The sequence below is a fragment of the Dichomitus squalens genome (assembly GCF_000275845.1).
Source record: "Dichomitus squalens LYAD-421 SS1 unplaced genomic scaffold DICSQscaffold_54, whole genome shotgun sequence".
NCBI classification, from domain to species: domain Eukaryota; kingdom Fungi; phylum Basidiomycota; class Agaricomycetes; order Polyporales; family Polyporaceae; genus Dichomitus; species Dichomitus squalens.
In genome coordinates, this window is record NW_006766936.1 from 58,447 (window position 1) to 77,867 (window position 19,421).

At 55.4% G+C, this 19,421-nt stretch overlaps 4 protein-coding genes across 4 annotated transcripts; 1 reads left to right on the plus strand and 3 right to left on the minus strand.

The window, feature by feature from the left end:
* Nucleotides 1-1,049: 1,049 nt before the first annotated feature.
* Nucleotides 1,050-2,217, minus strand: DICSQDRAFT_92205 (uncharacterized protein). Its single transcript, XM_007369714.1, has 5 exons — nt 2,076-2,217; nt 1,867-2,011; nt 1,740-1,807; nt 1,517-1,678; nt 1,050-1,450 (listed from the first exon to the last, which is right to left on the minus strand). Exons 1-5 carry the CDS (start codon nt 2,110-2,112, stop codon nt 1,140-1,142), a joined length of 723 nt encoding a protein of 240 aa, XP_007369776.1. The 5' UTR covers nt 2,113-2,217; the 3' UTR covers nt 1,050-1,139.
* Nucleotides 2,218-3,500: 1,283 nt separating this feature from the next.
* Nucleotides 3,501-6,450, plus strand: DICSQDRAFT_140344 (uncharacterized protein). The gene is made up of 2 exons (XM_007369715.1): nt 3,501-3,626; nt 3,689-6,450. The coding sequence occupies exon 2, from the start codon at nt 5,194-5,196 to the stop codon at nt 6,019-6,021; it is 828 nt and encodes a 275-aa protein (XP_007369777.1). The 5' UTR covers nt 3,501-3,626; nt 3,689-5,193; the 3' UTR covers nt 6,022-6,450.
* Nucleotides 6,451-6,740: 290 nt separating this feature from the next.
* On the minus strand, nt 6,741-12,529 carry DICSQDRAFT_92208 (uncharacterized protein). The gene is made up of 16 exons (XM_007369716.1): nt 12,363-12,529; nt 12,290-12,307; nt 11,997-12,227; nt 10,946-11,441; nt 10,871-10,891; nt 9,736-10,820; nt 9,487-9,678; nt 9,342-9,438; nt 9,265-9,282; nt 9,060-9,200; nt 8,537-9,011; nt 8,138-8,451; nt 7,662-8,093; nt 7,494-7,606; nt 7,235-7,429; nt 6,741-7,161 (listed from the first exon to the last, which is right to left on the minus strand). Exons 1-16 carry the CDS (start codon nt 12,440-12,442, stop codon nt 6,978-6,980), a joined length of 4,092 nt encoding a protein of 1,363 aa, XP_007369778.1. The 5' UTR covers nt 12,443-12,529; the 3' UTR covers nt 6,741-6,977.
* A 2,096-nt stretch (nt 12,530-14,625) lies between these two features.
* DICSQDRAFT_157350 (NAD(P)-binding protein) lies at nt 14,626-16,919 on the minus strand. The gene is made up of 11 exons (XM_007369717.1): nt 16,805-16,919; nt 16,259-16,742; nt 16,029-16,189; nt 15,943-15,965; nt 15,797-15,879; nt 15,633-15,743; nt 15,507-15,584; nt 15,435-15,447; nt 15,217-15,378; nt 15,095-15,167; nt 14,626-15,030 (listed from the first exon to the last, which is right to left on the minus strand). The coding sequence occupies exons 2-11, from the start codon at nt 16,305-16,307 to the stop codon at nt 14,746-14,748; spliced, it is 1,038 nt and encodes a 345-aa protein (XP_007369779.1). The 5' UTR covers nt 16,308-16,742; nt 16,805-16,919; the 3' UTR covers nt 14,626-14,745.
* Between the last annotated feature and the right edge of the window lie 2,502 nt (nt 16,920-19,421).

A 19,421-nucleotide genomic window follows, 5' to 3' on the forward strand; every position in this document is an offset into this window, starting at 1 on the left:
TCAATCTGGCCAAGGTGAGTAGCAGACTACACCGCCGGTACGTTCACGCACTCATGAACAGAGGTGCTCACATACGGGTCGCGAGTATGCTGGCGTGACTCGCGTTGTTGTGGCACTCTGTGGGCATAACAGACTTTGTTCTCGGTGCTACTCGCAGGACTCAGAGATGCTGGCCGGCGGCAGTAACGATACCCGGACATAATGCGCTGTCAAGGCGGAGCGCTGTTACGCCGAAGCGAGCGGCTAGTATGTCGTACTCGCTGGCAGCACCTTGTGTACATGACAGCGAAGAGCCAGGAGGCACAAACACCATGACGGCTATGTCGGATCTTTGCGGGAGATGTTTCATTTTGAGGATAAGCGTTGAATTAGCCTGAGACCATTACTCTGGCGAGTACTCACCCACCATCCATTTACCAATTTCATCTACAGAGTACGCATCTCTTCCTATCGTTTATGCTCTCACCCGAGCCGTTTCGGTGTAGTCAGCCTAGTGGGCCGTCTGCAAGCGCAGCTGCAAAGAATCGTCCGGGACGCTCGGCCGGGAGGCATGAGTGCTGCGCTCCCAGATTGGAAGGAGTTGTATTCAACTGCTCAACACGATGCCGAGATCTTACATCCTCAGGGTCCAACCACGCGCTGTCCAATAGAAGAACAAAACGCCAGCCATACACACGCGACCCGATGTCGGAAGGAACAAGCTGACCAGACTTGCCACTTGTGGTCTTCCTGTCCTGAACTTTCTGCCGCACAATATATCCCTGTCCGAGTCGCCCTGGGGATTCTGACAGCGGGTCGCCAACAGGCTAGCCGCTAGTGTGGCTTCGATATCCCCACGGTGCGTTCGCGATCGACTGCTTCGTTTGGCTGTCACCGTATCGACGCAAGAGGTCCGAGCAGCAGCAGTGTAATACCCACAAGCGCCTGACACGAAAAACAAGACGTTTGCTCAGAGAACATGAATGCTGTCCGAGTTCCGTGTAAAATATACGTTAGTAATGCGATATGCTCTTCCCAGACAGACTCCAGTAGTAGAGAATATGAGGGGAAGTAGAGTGACCGATAGGCGTCTCATAGATAGATGAAGTTGAGGAAGCACGGAAATACGCCCAATCAACCCTTCGAAACAACTCCGAACCTTACACCTGCGGATATGACGGCTGCGTGGGATACGAAACTGTCGACGGCACGCTGACGGGCGAGGCCGCGGGTTGGGGCGGGTGCTGCTGCTGGAAGCTCACACCGTTCTGGTGTGGCTGCTGGTAGAGTAGCTGCTGCTGGGCGGTCTGGGGCGCGAAGGCGTCCGCCTTGTACTCCGGCTGGGAGATCACCGGCTGGGCGGTCGCCGCCGGGGCGGGCGCATACTGCTTCACGGAGGACGTCCAGATAGGCTTGCCGCGGCGCGCGGAGATGAGCGCGATGACGAGGAGGGTGACGGTGTAGCCCATTACTGGTCGAAGACACAGGGTTGATCAGTTGGGAGTGGGGAGGGATGGGAGAGAGAGGGTGTACTCACGCACGATCCACGCGAGGAATGAGAAGGCCTCGATCGCTTGCGTCTCGTGGCAGATCTGGTTAATCCAGACGAAGATGTAGTCGCATGACTGGAAGACGCCCACCGCGGCGGTGTCGTTCACGGTGAGCGCACCGGTGGCAAGCCACAGAACCCAGAGGACAGCTGGAATGAGAAGAGTCAATGAGACGAGATGTTGAGCTTGGCCGGGTTCAATTGAACTTACACAACCAGCTCAGCTCCACGATAATGTACGAAGTGAAGGCTCCCGTGCGGAGGAAATCGACGAGGAGTCTGGTGGATAAATTGGTTAGGGTGGACGTGATAGCGCGCACATGCCAGAGAATCCTTACAGAACGGGGACCGTGAAGAAGGTGAGGCCACCCGTGGCGATGCCCAGTGCAGCGTAGACATAATAGGTGGCGAAGTTCTCCTCTATGAACGCGGTGATGTGCGCACTGAGGGACGCGACAATGATACCGCTCAGGACGGCGAACGCTGTGGTTGGGGGCAGGTATGAAGATGTGTATGACAGAGGAGCTCAGAGAGTGAAGCGACTTACAGAGGGCGGCGAGACGGAGAATTTGTAACCAACCCATCGTCAATCAAACTCAACCTGTCCGACGTGTGGGATAACGTAAACGCAAGTCGCCTCGCTGGCAAGAAGTCCCGAGAGCGGAAGGGCGGGACAAGCTGGGACAAGCGGGTGGGCGGAGACAAGGAAGGAGCCCTAACGAGATGCCTGGCCACCCGCAATATAAGTCCTCGGACCCGTTAGCTGACGTCCTTCGACGTGACCATATACCGCATTGCATTGAGCAGGGCCGTACTCCGCCATAGACGGAGTCTGACTTTTTGACGTGTTGAATGCGCCATATTGACAGTTCCGAACGCGCTAACGATACTCGATCAGGTTATTGGAGCATAGCCACGAGCGTGTGTCCCATCTCGTCCAATAGAGAGCGATGCTCAGAGCTGATCAATTAATCGACAATCTAGGTGCATGGCCTTATTGTGAGCAAATGCATCGACGAGCTTGTGGAAAGATATGTAAGGCACACACGTATGCATTGCGTGCATGAAGTCGCTAAGCAGAGGCTCAAAGAAGTCGGGCCGACTCCGTGTAAACTGGACGTTCACAAGATCATGTACCTTGCACAGCCCGTACCGTGCTTCTTTGACCTATATGAGACTGGCAGACATAATTGAGTGTTGGCGGACTGTTTGGAAGGGTAGGGGAAGAACAATGCTTCTTGCGAGTCTTGGTAACTACCTGAGGCGCAACCGGGCCAACGACAACCAACACTTGACGCCTGTTTGTGGTGCCAAGTCTTGGCGATACTCGTAAATTCGGCGCTTGTGAGAATACATCTGGACGTATCTGTCGATCGGCCAGGAAATTGTCGCCACAACCGCCCATGGAATAATATGCGCGATAGTCGGAGACATTGTACGAGCACGCATGCATCTCCGAAAACAAGAAGTGTGAGCCTTCGCACCGACGCTCGAGGAGAGTCCTAGCCGATGATTTTGAAATGGCTCATCGAGGGCATTGCTGGTAAGGGCCATCACAAATTAAACTGAACGGCTTGTAGGATTGCACGCCGCGACCTGTGAGTAGCGTCGCTGATAAGATGATCCATCAGACGTCTGTGGTAAGTAAGTCAGGGGAAGCCCAAAGACATACCTGCTGACCGTCTGCCCGGAGCCGATGTCCTCGTAATGAACCTTGAAGCGTTGGTTGTGACTCCGGTTTGGAGATGACAGTGGACGTACCGATGACTCGCGGTGCAGACTGCTACTTAGCGTGGTGAGATCACACCCTGATTTTCGTGGAGAGATCTTTGAAGCGGTCATGTGATGCTCTATCAAGCTGAGTGAGCGAGTCGGGCTCTGGTGCTAAACCCGCGAGGGCACGGGCGTTTACATTACCCGTTCGGGGAGAGCTTGATGTCAGGTGATCATGCCGCCGGGAGGATCTCGATCGCGCGGTGTCGGACGAGAACGGATGCCTGCGAGTCAGTCACTGGCCCAACACCTTGTTCTCGACCACGTCTTCTGTCTCACGGTCTAGGACCACTCGGTCACCACCGTCGACTCAATGTCAGGTCTACTTGATGCTCAGGACTCAGTTGGAACCGCGAGAACATTTTATGATTGCTTGTATGCGCTCACCTTTGCCATCGTTGATGTACTAAGAGGTCGAGCCAAAGAAGCAAGCTTGATACAGTATAGCATGCCGTCGCGTGTGGGGGGCAGTGAGTGCTTTGTTCTCCACTCTTATCCTGAATATTGATCAGAGGCAATATGTTTGCCGCTCGGGACAGCAGCCCCGTTTATCAGCCGTCGCACAGCCCGCGTTCAGGATTAGCATCGCACGTCGGCGGCCGAATCGCACCGTATGCCCGAGGTGTCGCAAATAAGGAATACGACCTCTCTGCATTCGCCGGTTCCTGGATCCCCCGCAGTTGCTTCTGGATACGAGCCGCAAAGACCCGAAGAAATCGTGTAGCGCAGCTCTGGATCAGGAACATCTTCTCTTGGTTGCTGTCCCCGCAGCTGCGGCCGTGCGGGGAGATATGCGAGAAACGGGCGGTGACGTTGGCGTTCGATAGTCGGACGTACGACGGTAGGCATCGTACGGTTCCTACTGGACGCTTGCCGTGACTGGCTACGCCCTATGCCACCTCGGGCAACGTGTCACCATCGCGCGCGAGTGGTGGGAACAGCCCGGCCGCACCGGACACGTTGTTTCAGGGTGGCCTCCTCGCGAGAAGGGCCGCAACCACGGTGTATTGGGAACTGTCACTGCCCATGACAGGGTCTTGTTGGCTCGCGCATCCGGGCTTCGATTCCTGTCGGCGACAGCATTGACGGGGTGGACGAACAATATCCGGATGGACGCGATGCCGCGCGCGAGGCGCCTTGCGAGTCGCAGCGTGGATCGACCTCTCACGACATAGCGATGCGAGCGGTGGGTTCGCAGTCTTGGATGGTAAATGATTGATTTGCTATTGCATTGGCCAGAGTGGTCCGGGATCCATCGGAACATGGCCCTGGAATCCAGGCTGAGAGGGCATGCGACTCCGGCGAGAAGGTGCGAGGCGCCCAGCAGGAGTTCGAAATCGCGCTATCGATAGAGCCCAGTCCGCGGCGCGCGGCCAACGGTCTGCACAGCATCGCTGTCTTCCCATAACGCGTGACAGGCGTACTGTAACGCTGCCGGCCGCCTGAGCATCGAAATCCCGGCGCGATACACGGATTGGAAAAATTGCACTGACAAGCTATCATAGGAGGCGAACCGGAGCACGAGCAGGAACCAGGAGATGGGGCGCAGTGGAGGACGCGGCGGGGGGCTGATCTGGGCCCCGGCGACCGCTGCTGACGCGGGCTGTGACGGCATGCAGCAAAGGATGAGAACGTGCGAGCCCCGCCGGCGCTCTGACTCATCTCTATCCGTCTCCATTTCGATTTGGTAACCTTGCCTGCAACTATAAATCCTCGCAGCAACCAAGCCCACTCGTGTCCCCCCTTGCCCGCACTCTTTGCTCGCTTGTCTCGCTGCAGCTTTTGCACGCCCCCCACGTGCATTCGACTTGCTCGCCGATCCTCCTTGAACTGGTTGGCCCCCTTCCCTGAACGGTTCACATTCACCTCCTCCGCATCCTACACGAAACGCAATGGCGTCCACTGCAAGCTCTAGCTCAAACTTGATCCAGTTCCCCAAGCTTCCTGCCGTTTCATCGTCTCCGTGGGACAGCACCGCAGACAAGCTGTTCCCCCCTCAGCCGCAGCCCTCTCGCGCGGGGCGCACGCTCAAGCAGAGCAGGTCTACGGAGAGCCTCACCCAACGCAAAGATCGCGTGGAGTTTCTGCGGCGGAGAGAGTGGACACGCAGGATCGCAGCTAGCGGTGATCAGCCCGTTTTGCCAACCGTGAGTTCCCCGTTGCCCGCTTCTTCCCTTCTCCGTTCCCAAGCGACCCTTCCCTGCCCCTGGGCCGCGTTTCCTGTCCAACCCGCGCGATGCAGAGACGCTGACGCTCGTGCCGCTTCCACACAACAGAGACGCGAACGCACGTACTCCTGGGAGGACATCGTCGCCGCGGCCGACGCGGCCGCAAGCACGTTCGACTACAACTCGTCCGGATACACCGGCCGGCCGGATACCATCAACGAGACCGACGAGGACGAGGAGCCGTACGTGATCTACACCGCGAGCCCCCGCGCATCATACTCCTCGTCGTCCCCGACCCTGTTCTCCCTCTCGGCTCCCTCTGCTTACACGGCTTATACCCCACATACCCCGGGCGCAACCGTCATCTACTCGACGTCCTCCCCGTCGCACTCGCCGACACTCTCGCCCTTATCTTCGCCGGCCGCTGCCGTGCCTTCGATAGGCCTCGGCGGGCCGCACCATGTCCGGCGGGCGTCTTGGCGGGGGCCGCACTCGCGGCACTCGTCGCTCTCATCGATATCGGAGGAAGACGAGGGGTTGGTGCGCTTCTGACCTCTGATCGCCGGAACGTTCTTGCAACCATCATCGTCTGCCACCACGATGCCCGTGGCTGGCGCCGTTATCTTGGAAATCTACGCATGCGTGCGTATGATGCGCTGACTCGAGCTGAGCCAAGGCCGAAGTGGTGTCCACGCATGCACCGTATACCGCCCGCGTGGGGGATGGCCGTGTGTTTGCTCGCGCGAGGCAATGTACATACTTATACCATACCCATTGGCGAACACAGCTACGATATTTAGCCTAGTTGTACGATAGGAGAGCAAAAATCGCTTCTCGCGCCGGCGCTGCGAGCCACAACTCATGCTCCCACCTTAAACAATTGATGGACGATGCCTCGCTACTCCTTGCCTAATTTGTAGCTGTATCTCTATAATCTTGTTTTCTTGGCCTGCTGTACCATCGCAATATCACCCCCTCGCGTTCTCCCACTGTGAGTGTGCTGCAGGATGTTATCAGATCGATCACGCGACGAGCCGAAGTTGCGTGGGGCTGGGTTGATAGCCTCATGTAAGGAACGGAAGTGTTTTGCACGATCGCGGTCTCACAGACAACGAGAGGCGTGGCTTCTTGCAATTGTCCGGGTTGTCATGTGTCCCTTCTTCCCCAGGTTGCAAGGAGACGTTTAGGCACACACGAATGCGGCCGTCGCTTCTGGACGTGTTCTTGCGATAAGCCAACACGCAAGGAAGACATGAGTTGCATGGGAATGTGTTAGAAGGAAGCAGCTACCGCGGCAATAAGTAGGCGCCCACAGGCAAGAACAGCACAACAAACACGGAACGAGGAAAGAATCAAAGAGACCAATTGAGCTAGCTGTACAGCTACGCACGGGCGACAGGTATAGTATGCGAGGTATCCGTCCCTGAAAGTATCGAGAGGAAAGATCGTAAGATGGAACATGCGTGACAGCACCAGCAGCAAGGAGAAGTAAGGCAAACGGAAAGCGTCTATTTCGGAGGCAGTGGGGGCACGGGGGGGACTTCAGGGACCTCGGGGACAGGAGGGATCTGGGCCTGCTGGCGAGGGCGAGACAGCTTGCGCTTCTCAATTTCCTTCGAGTGCGCCTCGCGCTCGGCCTGCAGGCTGGTCATCGCCTGCAGCTGCTGGGCGATGAAGTCAGATGTGTTCGGCCTGGCGTGTAGAGAGAAACGAGGATCAGCTGTCAATTGAGATCGAGCGAGGAAACGGTGCGTGGGCCACGTACCGCATGCGGAGAATTCGGAGGATGGTCTCCCCGTTGCTGACGTCCTTCTCCTTCTCCTGCTGCTTCTCCTTCTTGCGGTTCTTGATCGTACCCAGGTTGCGTTGTTGATACACGCTCTTTGCACGCTTCTTGATGGAGGGGGCAGCTCGGAGACTGTGCTGCATCATACGTACGCATTCCTCCATGAGGGCGTCGCTGAAATTAAACAGGCGTAAGTAATGCTATCATGTGCGCGGGTGACTGGATCGAGGGAACTTACGTATGCCAGTCATAGTAGAGGCGGATCGACAGGATATCACGGTACTTCTGGTTCTGCAGTGCCTCGAGCGAGATTGGTCCTTCTCCGCCGGCGTAGAAGTAATCTCTCAGGAACTGCGGCAGGATGCAATCAGAAATGCTGAGGCGTTGTGTTCGAAACGCATGTTACCTTCAGCCACTTGAAGACGATGTCGACCTCCTTGTCGGTCAGCGGCTTCATCTCACTCTGGACATCGGACAGAGGAGGGATAAGCAAGCCCTCAATCACGTTCAGAATCTCCTTCCAGACGCGCGACATGACCATGTCTTTCGTTGACTCGCTCAGGTAGGTGTTCAGTGTCGAGAGGTTGGCGTCAAAGAAGTCGAACAATGGGACAATCGCTTGCTCGATTTCCACATCCGTAAGGCCTTCGGACTTGAAACGAGGTTTCTCTGACTGCGGGAGGGGTATCTGTACCTCATCCTTGCTCCCCAGGGCGGAGCCAAAGAGCGCAGTGACGTTGCCTAAGGCCTTGTTGTAATCAATGCTACCGACGGTGTTCTGCTTCATGAGCGACTTGAGGACAGGTCGAGATAGACTTTGACGAATGAAGGGCGACATCTAGGAAACGGATAGTCAATATTGGGCAACTATGATTCAGGGACCATACTATTTTTACTCGCCTTGTCAATGAAGATGCGGACCATGTCGTTCTCTGCCCGCTTGAGAGACCGGAATGCACGACCAAAATAGAACTGCAAGTCGTCCTTCTCGCCTTCCATACTAACGCGGAGCAGGATGCGTCCCTGAGTGTCCAGGTCGAACCACAGGTCATGCGTCATGAAGTCGCCGAACCGCTTGGGGTCGAGGCAGAGGTATGCGCGACCGATGGTGTCGTGCTTGCCGACCAATGCACGGTCGCGGACACTGATCATAATCCACAGCGGCTTCTCTACGGAGAGATCGAAGGACTCGTCCCCTGGAGCGTTTCCGTCAGTCCGAGATTCACGGAAGACGATGCCTATGTAATGAGGTGTGGCTAATTATAACCACCGGGGACTCACATCGGGGGCTGAGGGTCTCATATATAGTCCTTGTCTTGGCCAAACGGTTGCCCTGCTCGTCGCTGAGCGTGACGAAGGTGTCGAGCTTGGCAGCAGGGTTGGTGTCCAATGGCACAAGCCCCTCTGCAATCGCGACCTTGACCGTGAAGAGAAAACGGTCCCCACGCTCGACCTTCTCCGGGACCGGGGGCGCTGCGTGCTCGAGGACGTCCATCTTCTTGTCTGCCTCAATCTGCGCGTACATGCTGTCCAGAAGACGTCGCGCAGCCTCGATGTTGTTGAGCTTCACGCATGACTCCGGCTGGAAGGTAAACGCTTCGACCTTCTTCTCCCCGCGTTCCGTCAATTGCTTGGCCTTCTCCAGCCACGCTGACGACTTCTGGGGCTGCAGATACTCAGACGGTCTGGGGAACATCTCCGCCATAAACATCTCTTCGACGGTAGTACAGTACTGATTGATGGCTTTGCTGATGGTCTATGTCGAACGTGAGTACTGTGCTTGAATGGGTCAAGGTGCACTGACCTTGGAGAGACTCGTGAAGAACCGAGCTTCCTGATACTCGTCGATCCATTCAAGGTCTTGCAAAAATTGTATTGGGCTCCGCAGCGAATCAAACAGGTCGACGATTGATGAACTGTGGCCTTCCTCGCCCTCGGCTTGGAACTGGCATACTGCTTTCAGCCATACCCATAGCAGGAAACGCCACTCAAATCGAAACGAAACGAACCTTGTCGGCGGCGATAGCCTGGACGTGACACATCAGTATCCATTCGGCACCACATTGCAGGCGAGAGAGTAACGTACCGCTTGGACCCACTGAGTTGTCTTGTTGTCTGTGTTGACAAGCCATTGCCGCACGTACGGCTCGAAGAAGCCTCCAAGGTCAAACGAGATCTCGCCACTACTGAGCTTGTCAGCACAGACCAGACCGTAAGTAAGAGAGACGCACTTGGGACAGAACGCCTTGTACATCCCAAGCAGGGTCTTCGTCCGACGATACAGGGCAAAAATGTCCTGGATGGGTACGTCCGGTATTGGTCCGTTCATCGAATCCTCGAACAGCCGCTTCTTCGAGTCATCAAGGTCCATGAGGAAATGTGGTATCTGCACCTCGAGCATCAACGAGACGATGTCCAAGTGGCTGTGACATGAGTTAGTAGGCGCCTGTGGCGTCAAGACTTGCAATTGAGGCACGTACCCAAGGAGAGGTTCTGGGAACCGCTTGTCCAGCAACTTCGCGTTCTTCTCGATGTCGTCAGTCATCAGCAGTAATGGTAACGCCCTGTTCACGCCAGGCGCCGACTGCAGCTCCTGGAGCTTTAGGCCGTAGTACCGTGCGGAAACGTCCCGGACCTGCCCCTGAATGTCTTGAATGCGCTGGGCGACGTCCACGTCATAGCGCTCGAGCAGACCGCTTTCCCTTACAGTTTCTAGCACAGATAGGTAAGGTGCAAGATCAGAAGCCTTGATCTGAGGCAGGTCGTCAAGCGCGTGATACAGATGGGAGAGGAAGGTGCTGAAAAGGTTGCCATAGATGGTCGCGAGGTAGTCGATATCCTGCTTCGGCCACTTGTCAAGCTCGATCTCGTTCGTCACTCGCGCAATGTTCTGCAGCGCCTCGGGCACGCATTCTAGCGGCACCTCGTTACGGTCGTAGAATGCGCGGACGATGTCCAGGAAGCATGCAACACGGTATGGTTGCCCGATGCGCCACCGGAGCGCCACCTCGTTGATCAGCTCGATGTGTTGTGCCGAGAGGATACCAAGCGAGACTTCGTCGTCGTCCCCCACAGCCGGGCTCAACATAGCCTCGAGATCAGCTTGGATGCAGTACTCCAGCAGCCGCTTGTAGTATTTTCGTGGGTTCGGCGGAATGAACGTGAAGTGGAATCCGACCTGGATCTCGTCGTCGCCGTCAATCGCGCTGGGCACGCCGTCGGGGTCGCTCGGTCCGAAGTTGCCGAGAGACGAGTGCACAGAGTGGCGCGAGCTGATGGAAGACGTTCGTTGCGCCGCGGAGCTGCTCGCGTAGAACGAGTCTGGTCTGCTTGACGAGTACTGCGAGTAGATCGACCCCGGGCGCGCACCGTTCCCTTGCGTCGCGGGGAGCACCTCAGACGGTGTTGACTTGGCGAGCTCGGGGTTGAACTGGACCATGACGACCATGAGCTGGGAAAGATGAGACGTCTCGAGCGTTCGCCAGTATTGCCATGCCGCCTCGCTCTCGAAGTCTTCTCGGCGGAAAGGAAAGGGAGCACCAGCATTGATGTTCTTCAGGCATGTCTACAGAAAGGTGAGCGACCCAATTCGACTCACCGGTGCGCTATGCATACCTTCAAGTCGTTGAGCGCAGCCTAAAAATAGAGTCAGACCGCACGTGTTAGGGAGGAGATGGGGATCGAGCTCACCTTCTCTGTGCAATACTTGGCCATGTCGTCAATCTCCTGCTGCACGACGTTAATCGGAAGCTTGAATAACCGCGCAGCGGTCAGCACAAGAGGCATATCGTTGACTTGTGTGCTAAATCGTCGTGTAGAGCTGACCGAGTCCCGATTCGACGTCGACGCAGAGTCGTACCCGGAGTCCGACGGCGCCTGCTGGGTAGGCGCGAGTTTGGTGGCGTACATGTCCAGCCTGGCGGTGAGCTCGGGCGAGACATGGCTGACGTGACGCAGGCACTCGCGGAGCAGCCGCACGAACTGCGCGATGTGGTTGTTCAGCTCTACTTTCCAGCCGTCACCAGCGAGTGTGGGTTCCTTCCTGAGAACGTTGGTCGCGTTGGTGGCGAACATCAGGATGAGTTCCTCGATCTTGCGATTCTCCTTCATCTGTTTCCTGAACGTTTCGTCCTTGACCTGTCCGTAGAAGACTGCCATGGTTCGGCGCGTGAGTTGGTCAGAGTAGCTGTAGAAATGAGTCAGCGGACAATTGCTGAACCGTGACGGAAGGGGCATTGGGTGACTAGCGGATCCGGGGTACCAACAACATCGTCACGACCCAAACTGCAATGGACATGAAATTCATTCCCTCGCTACAACGGGAAGCTTGTGACTACGCGGTCACTTCAGAGGTACTCCGCTGTGGAACGCCGCCATCCGACTGCTCGCGCAGGACAGTCAGTATACCGTTAGCGGAAGTCAGATCTGAGTAACTTGCTGCACGTGGACAGAGGGCGTGAACCAGGGGACTGACGCTTGGTCCAGGATGTTCGGAGTTCCTAAGTTATACGCATTCGTTCTCATGGGGCCCACAATAACCACCTGTGTGAGGCTCGCGGAACGGTGCATGCACGCTCAATGCACGTCTGTAGGTGACGGATATGACCGCGTCGCGATGTCTGCGAGGATGCGACCGATGGCAAGTTCTGTTGCAGGGAAGCACAGTCGACCGCTCGCGATGTGAAGGGAATTGATGTCGCGCTGCCCCACCAATGCCCCAAGTAGAAGATAATGAACGTACGCAGCGTCCTTGCCCATAGCAATATCCTGCAACTTCTGTTCCAGCACCTTGATCAGATCCTTAGGGAACCGCACGCCCTTCTGGCTGTCCCGGAAGAGCTCGCCAATGGACAAGATCGAACTCGAGTAGCTGGATATGGCGCCATGTATCCGCGCTGAATAGTCTTTCTCGCGTTCCGGCTCTGGGTGAGCGGCCTCGGCCGCCTTGGGCTGCATCTGGTAGCTCAGTAGACTGAGCACAGGTCCTCGATCAGTCTTGTATGTTTGTCTGCGGCGATACTGCATGACACTCACGCTACTCTGAGCACAAAACTTGAGAAACGATAGTTGAGCGTGTTGTATCTCAATGGGATCAAAGGCCACAGACTTTATGAGCTCCTCCTCCGATACCCGGAAGCGGGATGTCCTTCGCTCGTGCATGGTGCTAGCATAGCTGCGCCTTGACATGGGATGTTTCAAATGGTGAAAGCCCTATTTCCAGCAAGCAAAAGATTCAAGAGCTCTCGAGTATAGTCGTCAAAGTCGTGAAGGAGGATGAGAAGAGCAACCAAAGCGCAGTGGACGAGGAGGGAACAGAAGGCGCCGAGAGGTGCCTGCCGGTGGCAGTCCCGTCCATTATCTAAGGCGGCGATACCAGACATGTACTCCGCCCGGCCTAGTTTCGGCTGTTTTATCACTCGAAGATGTCTGCATTTACTTCGCACACACATCCACGCTATGTCATTAGCAGGTTGCAAGCGCAGACGACGTATTATAAAGTCACAATTCCGTTCCGCAGATCTAGGCGCCCATATTCGTGTGGAGATGGGGCGCGATAGTTCACGTTTCTCTGCCGCCTTCAACCTTCGGTCATGGCTATTGGGACGAATATCACTGCATGCGCCGAATAATACCGCGATGCACTCAAAGCATTCCTTGAGGTAGTGCGGTTCAAGCGAGGGTCACTGCTGGTACATCAAAGGGTCTCCAAGAGACTCGGAACGACCGGTGCAGGTGAGTAAAAGATATGTTGCGTACGATTCTAGAGATGGTGCATCGATCAATGCTCCCAGTTTGGTATAGTATAAAGTGAGGTCTTCTTCTCGCAAGAAGACACAGCAATGGGTGATATTGCTCGGCTCAAACGGAGCGGTAAGTCTGGAAGCCTCCATGACACATCGTTAAACGATCACGCTAAAGTCCAGTAAAGTGGTCAATCGGTAATCTGTTTCTGTTCACTGAGATTATCTCGGTGAATTCAGCGACTCTAGGATGTGGGACGCACAGATAGTGGCCAATGGGACTAGCATCGTCGTCATACGATCAGATCCACTCTTCGCGCTTGTTTTTGTTATCCTAGGACTGCAGATCCTTTGATTACGACATTGGGCTGATTTTTTCGAGAGACTCCGGCCGTTCTAGCGTCGCTCTGCATCGTGTTGCCCTGCTATCGACGGATTCTAGGATCACACGGCAGCCACCATCTTGTCCTGCTACCACCACCCTCTGGTGGGCGCACTCCGACTTCCGCCTCTGCCCGTTGGGTCTGCAGCGCTGTCGAGGGTCGGGATCACATTGCAATCATGGGTGGCGACTCACTAGATTGAGGCTGTACCAGCTACGCACAGTGGCCTTACCAGATGATCTGGGGAGGAACATTGCCTTACCCTGGGAAGGGGGAAGTGCCACTACCTCGCTGTGTTGCTCTCATCGACTAGTCGCCCAGCGGATGTGCCAATCCGCTGTCGTTTGGCTTCGGTCGAACGAACCGTCGTGGAGGAACATAGCTTCACCTTGGCAAGGGGGAACAATGCGTTGGCGTCGAATTTGCACTGGTGACTGGGCCACACAATTAGCCACACTTCTCTAAAGCCCGCTACTGGGTCTCTCGATGAGATAGGGGTACTTATCTTCCGGCAGCTAAGGGGCAAAAACCAGCCGACGCCGTCCCGCGGCGACAGGCCACCCGGGACTTGTACGTACGCTTCACGCTGCGTTCTAGTCAGTTAGTCATGACTATGCCCCTTCCTTTGGCACAGGAGGGTCACTCGTGGCGAGACAGAGACCTATGCACGATTGGGCATTTGAGCCGTTCAGTCACCCGGGCTTCTGGGGGGCGAGGCACCATTCGAACCACAAGCATGGGAACGGGAAACTGGCAGCTCCTTCATTACCGTTCGGGTCAGTCCGATGGGAAGCCAGGTTACGACATGGGGGTCATCAGCGGGCCGCAGCAGGATGGGACAGTCTCCCTACCTTGGGTCGAGAGATCTAAATCCTCTGTCGGTCTGGACTGTCGTAAAACGCTTCTGTCCGGGCTTGAGTTGATACCATGTGACTTGATCTGCCAACGAGCAGCGACTGCCGGGCCTTTGGGGCGGGTGCCGAAGGAAGGAGGTGGACCTCACAAGAGCGCTCTTTACGCATGCTTACCATGCACTACCCTTGGGGAGTCGCGGCCCGAAAACCTGTAGGTATCACGGCTGCGACCACATGACTGACCTTTGTCCACAACTTAGCATCCAGGCGTGGAACGGACCCCGCCTCGCAGGCGAGGAGTTACGCTCTATATACCATTGGTGATCAACTTGGTCTCCGACTTTCCCGCAGTTCGATGGCACCTGCAGTCGATCTGACTGCATGTGTATGCCGCACATTGTCTGGTTTGTATCATTGCTCCTAGCCTTCGAGGCTATCATACATTGTCGACCACGCGACCCGGGTGCTCATAGCGTACACTTTAGAATCGTCGAGCAACACGAGTGCCTGCATTACTCAGCTGCTACAACGAGCACACACTTACCAAAGTTCTTGCCCGTCAGGACGTCGACGAGCCCTTGTCCGGCATTCTCGAGCCCGCGGACGATGTACTCCTTGTACTTGATCTCCCCGCTCGCAACACGTGCCGGGAACGTCCGGTCGAACTCTTCTTGATACTTGGCGAGGAGGGATACGATGAGGAAACCGTGGAAGGTGATCTCCCGCCACACCAGCTGCTGCAGGTTCTTGACGTGGTACGGGTCTGGCGTGTTGTAGCCGGAGATGTTGCCGCAGATCTATGCGGGCGATGATGAGATGAGGTGTACTAAGGAGAGGGCTGAGTAGAAGGAAGGCACGTACGATGAAGTGCGCCTTCTGCGCGGCAAACTCAAGGGCTGCCTCGAGAGATTCACCGCCGACATTGTCCCAGTAGCTGAGCGAGGTCAGTCACTGCGCAGAAAGTTGATCGACGTGCAGCTAACATGTTGATGAAACCCTCCTTCTCGAGCACCTCGCGGGTCTTCGTCGTCTTATAGTTGAAGGCGACATCAGCCCCGATAGACTTGACAAATTCCACCTTCTCGTCAGAGCCGGCGGAAGCGATGACCTTGAGGCCCTCCGCCTTGGCAATCTGGACGACAGTACTGAAGCGAGGTGAGTTTTCAGAGGGGTTGTATTGTGAACGTCCTCTAGCACTTACGCTCCAACAGGACCTTCAGCGCCGTGTCAGCAACATGACACAGCAGACACGGCAGAACATGAGATAGCCTACCAGACGCTGCGGTGACGAAGACGACGTCGCCCTTCTTGAAGTGAGAAAACTCCGACCAGCCATGGTGCGCAGTTCGACCTGATGAAGTTTAAAATCCTCCAAGATATGGCATGCGGTGGAACCTACCCGGCATGCCCAAAACTCCAAGGTGCACAGACCATGGAAGATTCTCCTTGTTTTCAAGCACGTGAGTCCCGACCTGCGACGGGTCGTGGAGGACTACATATTGCTGAAAAGCTGGCGCAGACGATCAAACAGAATGCTACCATGTAGAACTTTGTTTTGCGTACGGAAGTGGCCTCTGACATGGGACCCCACCTTGTAAGCAGGGTCCTCTGATCGCAGGACGACTCCCACGCCATTGTTGTCAAGCCTGGTCATGCAAACCGCGATGTCAGAATACTGCGAGGCGTAAGACGATCATCGCTCTGCTTACACTTGGCCGACACCCCAAGGTGGCTGCAATACGGGAGGACGTGTTTAGCAACTGCACCTAGGGTTCTTGCCAGGATCTGTACTCACGAAGAAGCTCGGGATCTTTGGATCTATCATCTTTCGACGCAGGTACGGATCGACTGCCAGCGCTAAAATCTTGACCAAGATCCCGCCATTGAGCGTAACGCTGTCCAGGTCAATCGTTTCGGACTCGTCGTAAACGGTGGTCTTTCCGGGAACAGGATACCCTATGTGAAGACAGACGTCGACGATGTCATTCCGTGCACAGCGACGGAGGACGGATAAGTACGACGCACCCGTCGGGATTTCGTTGAATATGACGCGTCCGTTCTTGATGGGAGCCATGGTGGTCGAATGCTAACACTTGTGTTGTACGTGGGTGGGGATTGAGCGAAGGTCTAGGAAGACTGGCGGATAACCCAACGGGTCGACCCTTTTATTGACGGGCCCTATGTGTGCTCAGCGCTCAGCTCCCAGTATGAATCGAACGGATACCAAAGCCCAACGTAGTGTCCCTGGACGCCATGTACGCGTGCGAGGTCCCTGACTCAGCGAAGAGTGGGAAGGCTTGATGTTGTCACCCTTGTGTAAGCGTCAGTGGGAGGCAGGGGTTTCTGAAGAGATTAGTAAGCGTTGAGTTGCCACAATCTGCGACCGGATCACATGGTAGAGGTCCAGCGGAAGAGGAACCCGCGATCGGAATCTGACAAGGGATGGGACTCAGCGCCAAACCGCTCAGGATCTTAAAGCCCGCACGGAATATAGGCTGACGAATGTGCGCTGGAATGATGGTGCGTACGGCATCAGCTTCGCCACTTCGACGAATCGAAAGAGCACCTTACAGAGTGCAACCTCGTGAGTCGGCAGTGAGAGAAGGTTATGTCCGGTGTACCGGATGATGGGTATTGCAGTGAATCGTGCAGGTCCTAGTTCCAGTCAGCAACACAGTCCAAAACATCCCAGCGTAGTCGTCAAAGTGGCAAAGATGAAGAGTGCAACGAACTTAGGCGCAGACTCGGACATGCCAGGGCGTCTATTACATTATCTTCGAAGGCGATGATACCAGACCTCTTGATTCCGCTCGCCTCAGTTTCTACTACCAGGTGCCTCCTTCGCACAAGAGCGCAATTTTACGCGCATTCGCCCCACAGGACGACGCACATGAAGTGGCTGCTTCACATCTCGGTCGGCAGTTCCGAGTGCTCATTTGCACACGGCGTCGCGCGATGTCCGGATGTGCAGTCACTGTACACCCCCCACTCAATAACCAATAACCCTAGAGTTGTATGACCGCATTAGTTCACTTTCATGTTGATACATTCAAGGGATTGGCCGATGCATCTCCAGTTAACGGAAACGCTGCCAGTACAGATCCTTCACTAGGATTCCTGGGGTAGATGATCATCGCTGGAGATGGTGCGTCGACCAACCGTGGCTTCCGATTGTCGAAATCTAGCACGAGTAATTAACCGTCCTAACAGGTAGAATCCTCACTGCGCTAGGGGCTGGCCCGAATCATATCGAGACTCTGCTAGCACTGAGGAAGCCCCTCCGTTCTGACAGTGCTGTCTTGCCTTGCTGACAGATACAGGTTTTGAGATGATTCAAAGACAGGATTGGCTTTGGAATAATAGGACAGTCGGATTCAATTTCGAAGAACGGCAGGATCCAGCTTCTAAATACTAGATGCTGAGCGGGAAGAGACGGCCACCGTGCCGCCTCCGGTCCCCCGGTCGCGATGGGGGTCAAGAAACAGCTGCCGGTTGTCTCGGAGGCTGTCCACCGCGTCGTCGTACTTTCATCGAGAGCGAAAGCGATCCTCCAAGGGCGATGCTGTCGCGATGGATACGACGCTCGCCGCTGGCGAGGATCGACCGCGTCGCGATGGTGCTATTCTTGGAGTGGATGCGGACGGCGTTGCTCGTGTGGGCGGCCTGGTGCGGTCTGTCGCTTGGTGAGTGATTTACTCTGAGGAGGGGCCGTGGGCGTACAATTTCGGAGCTAACGTGCATGTATGTAGCTTATATACCTACACGACGTCTAACATGTACCTGCTAAAGCTACTTGAGACACGGGATTGATCCTAACGGGGCACCGAAGTCGCTGAAGGGCTGCTTGTGGGATGTCGTGCTATATTCCTTGGGCGGATGCCAAACCCAAGCCAACTGGAGTGCAGTATAAAACCTAATATCTTACGACCCTGTAAACCTAGTTGCATAAGGCAACCGAACTTTGTCATGCACAGGACGCCGTCTTGGAAGCCAAGCTGTACTGCGGTTTTTAAGGCCTTCATCGATTGGTGCTACTTGACTCATTGAAAAATGAGGTCTGAAGCAATACGATCTCCCCGTTGGACTCTCCGAGTCTTGTGAGTGTTTATTCGGAAATGATGGTGATGCGCCGGCCTGGCGTGCCGCGCGGCGCTCATTGACGTTATCTGGCAGGGGAGGCGGGGGTGGTGAACATGAGTAGCGTGATATCTGACATGCATATCCATGCGTTCAGATTCGAAGCTTTCTCGGAGCTTCTGTGGATTCTCAAGCGCACTTCTAGATCAAACTCAAGGGACACCGTTGAAACCCGAGGAGTGACAGAACGGAGGATGGTCACCAGCGTTCCGGCAGTGGCAGATGCATCCCCGACAAATGGGCCCTGCAGAGCCTCTGGTTTCAACAAAGGCAGGAAGTCCACCTTCACGGATATCAGGCCCCCCCCCCGTGCAATTGCTTGAGTCATTCTGCTGAAGTGACTTGAGGCGACCCACCCCCATCTACGACGCTTACCCTGTACCCCGACTCCACCGACTTCGAAGAAGATCATGGACACCGTCATGGCGTTGCCTCCCTGCTGCACCAGGCTCATTCCCACTGATTGATGACTTCTGCAACCAATCCGACTGCATTTGTATCCTCTTTAGTCTTCATATTGCGTCATTCCTCCCGGCCTTCCTGGAGGCGGATATGGGTCAGCCACAAATTGACCTCGGTACTATTCCCGCAGGTACCCCGCCATTTCAGGTTGGGTCGCATCGTACAATTTTTCTCACTACTCGCGCAGCTAGAATTCGCACTAGCATCTTGTCAGCTGCCCTCCGATACCCTCGTCAATGCCACTGAATTCATGAAGGCAAGTACCGAAGAGATCGTTGAAGAAAAGGCTGCGTGCGCTGCTAAGAGCTCAAACGGTCTACCGACGCTAAGTCTACATATTACAGTGTGTCAAGAATGAATTCAAAATGAAAAAGTCTCACCAATTACCCAGACAATCGCGCAGAAGTTGTACCAGCCTCGTGCCCGGAGTGCCCTTCCTCTGTCACCTGCAATCATGTTTGAGGGAAACCTCATTGCGGATTATGCTATTCATGGTGGCATTCATCGTGTGGCCGGCTACGGTTCACCGGCTTTCTCGTCAGAAACTGAATTAAATCAGAAGATGTCTGTGAGGATCATAGTGAGTCGA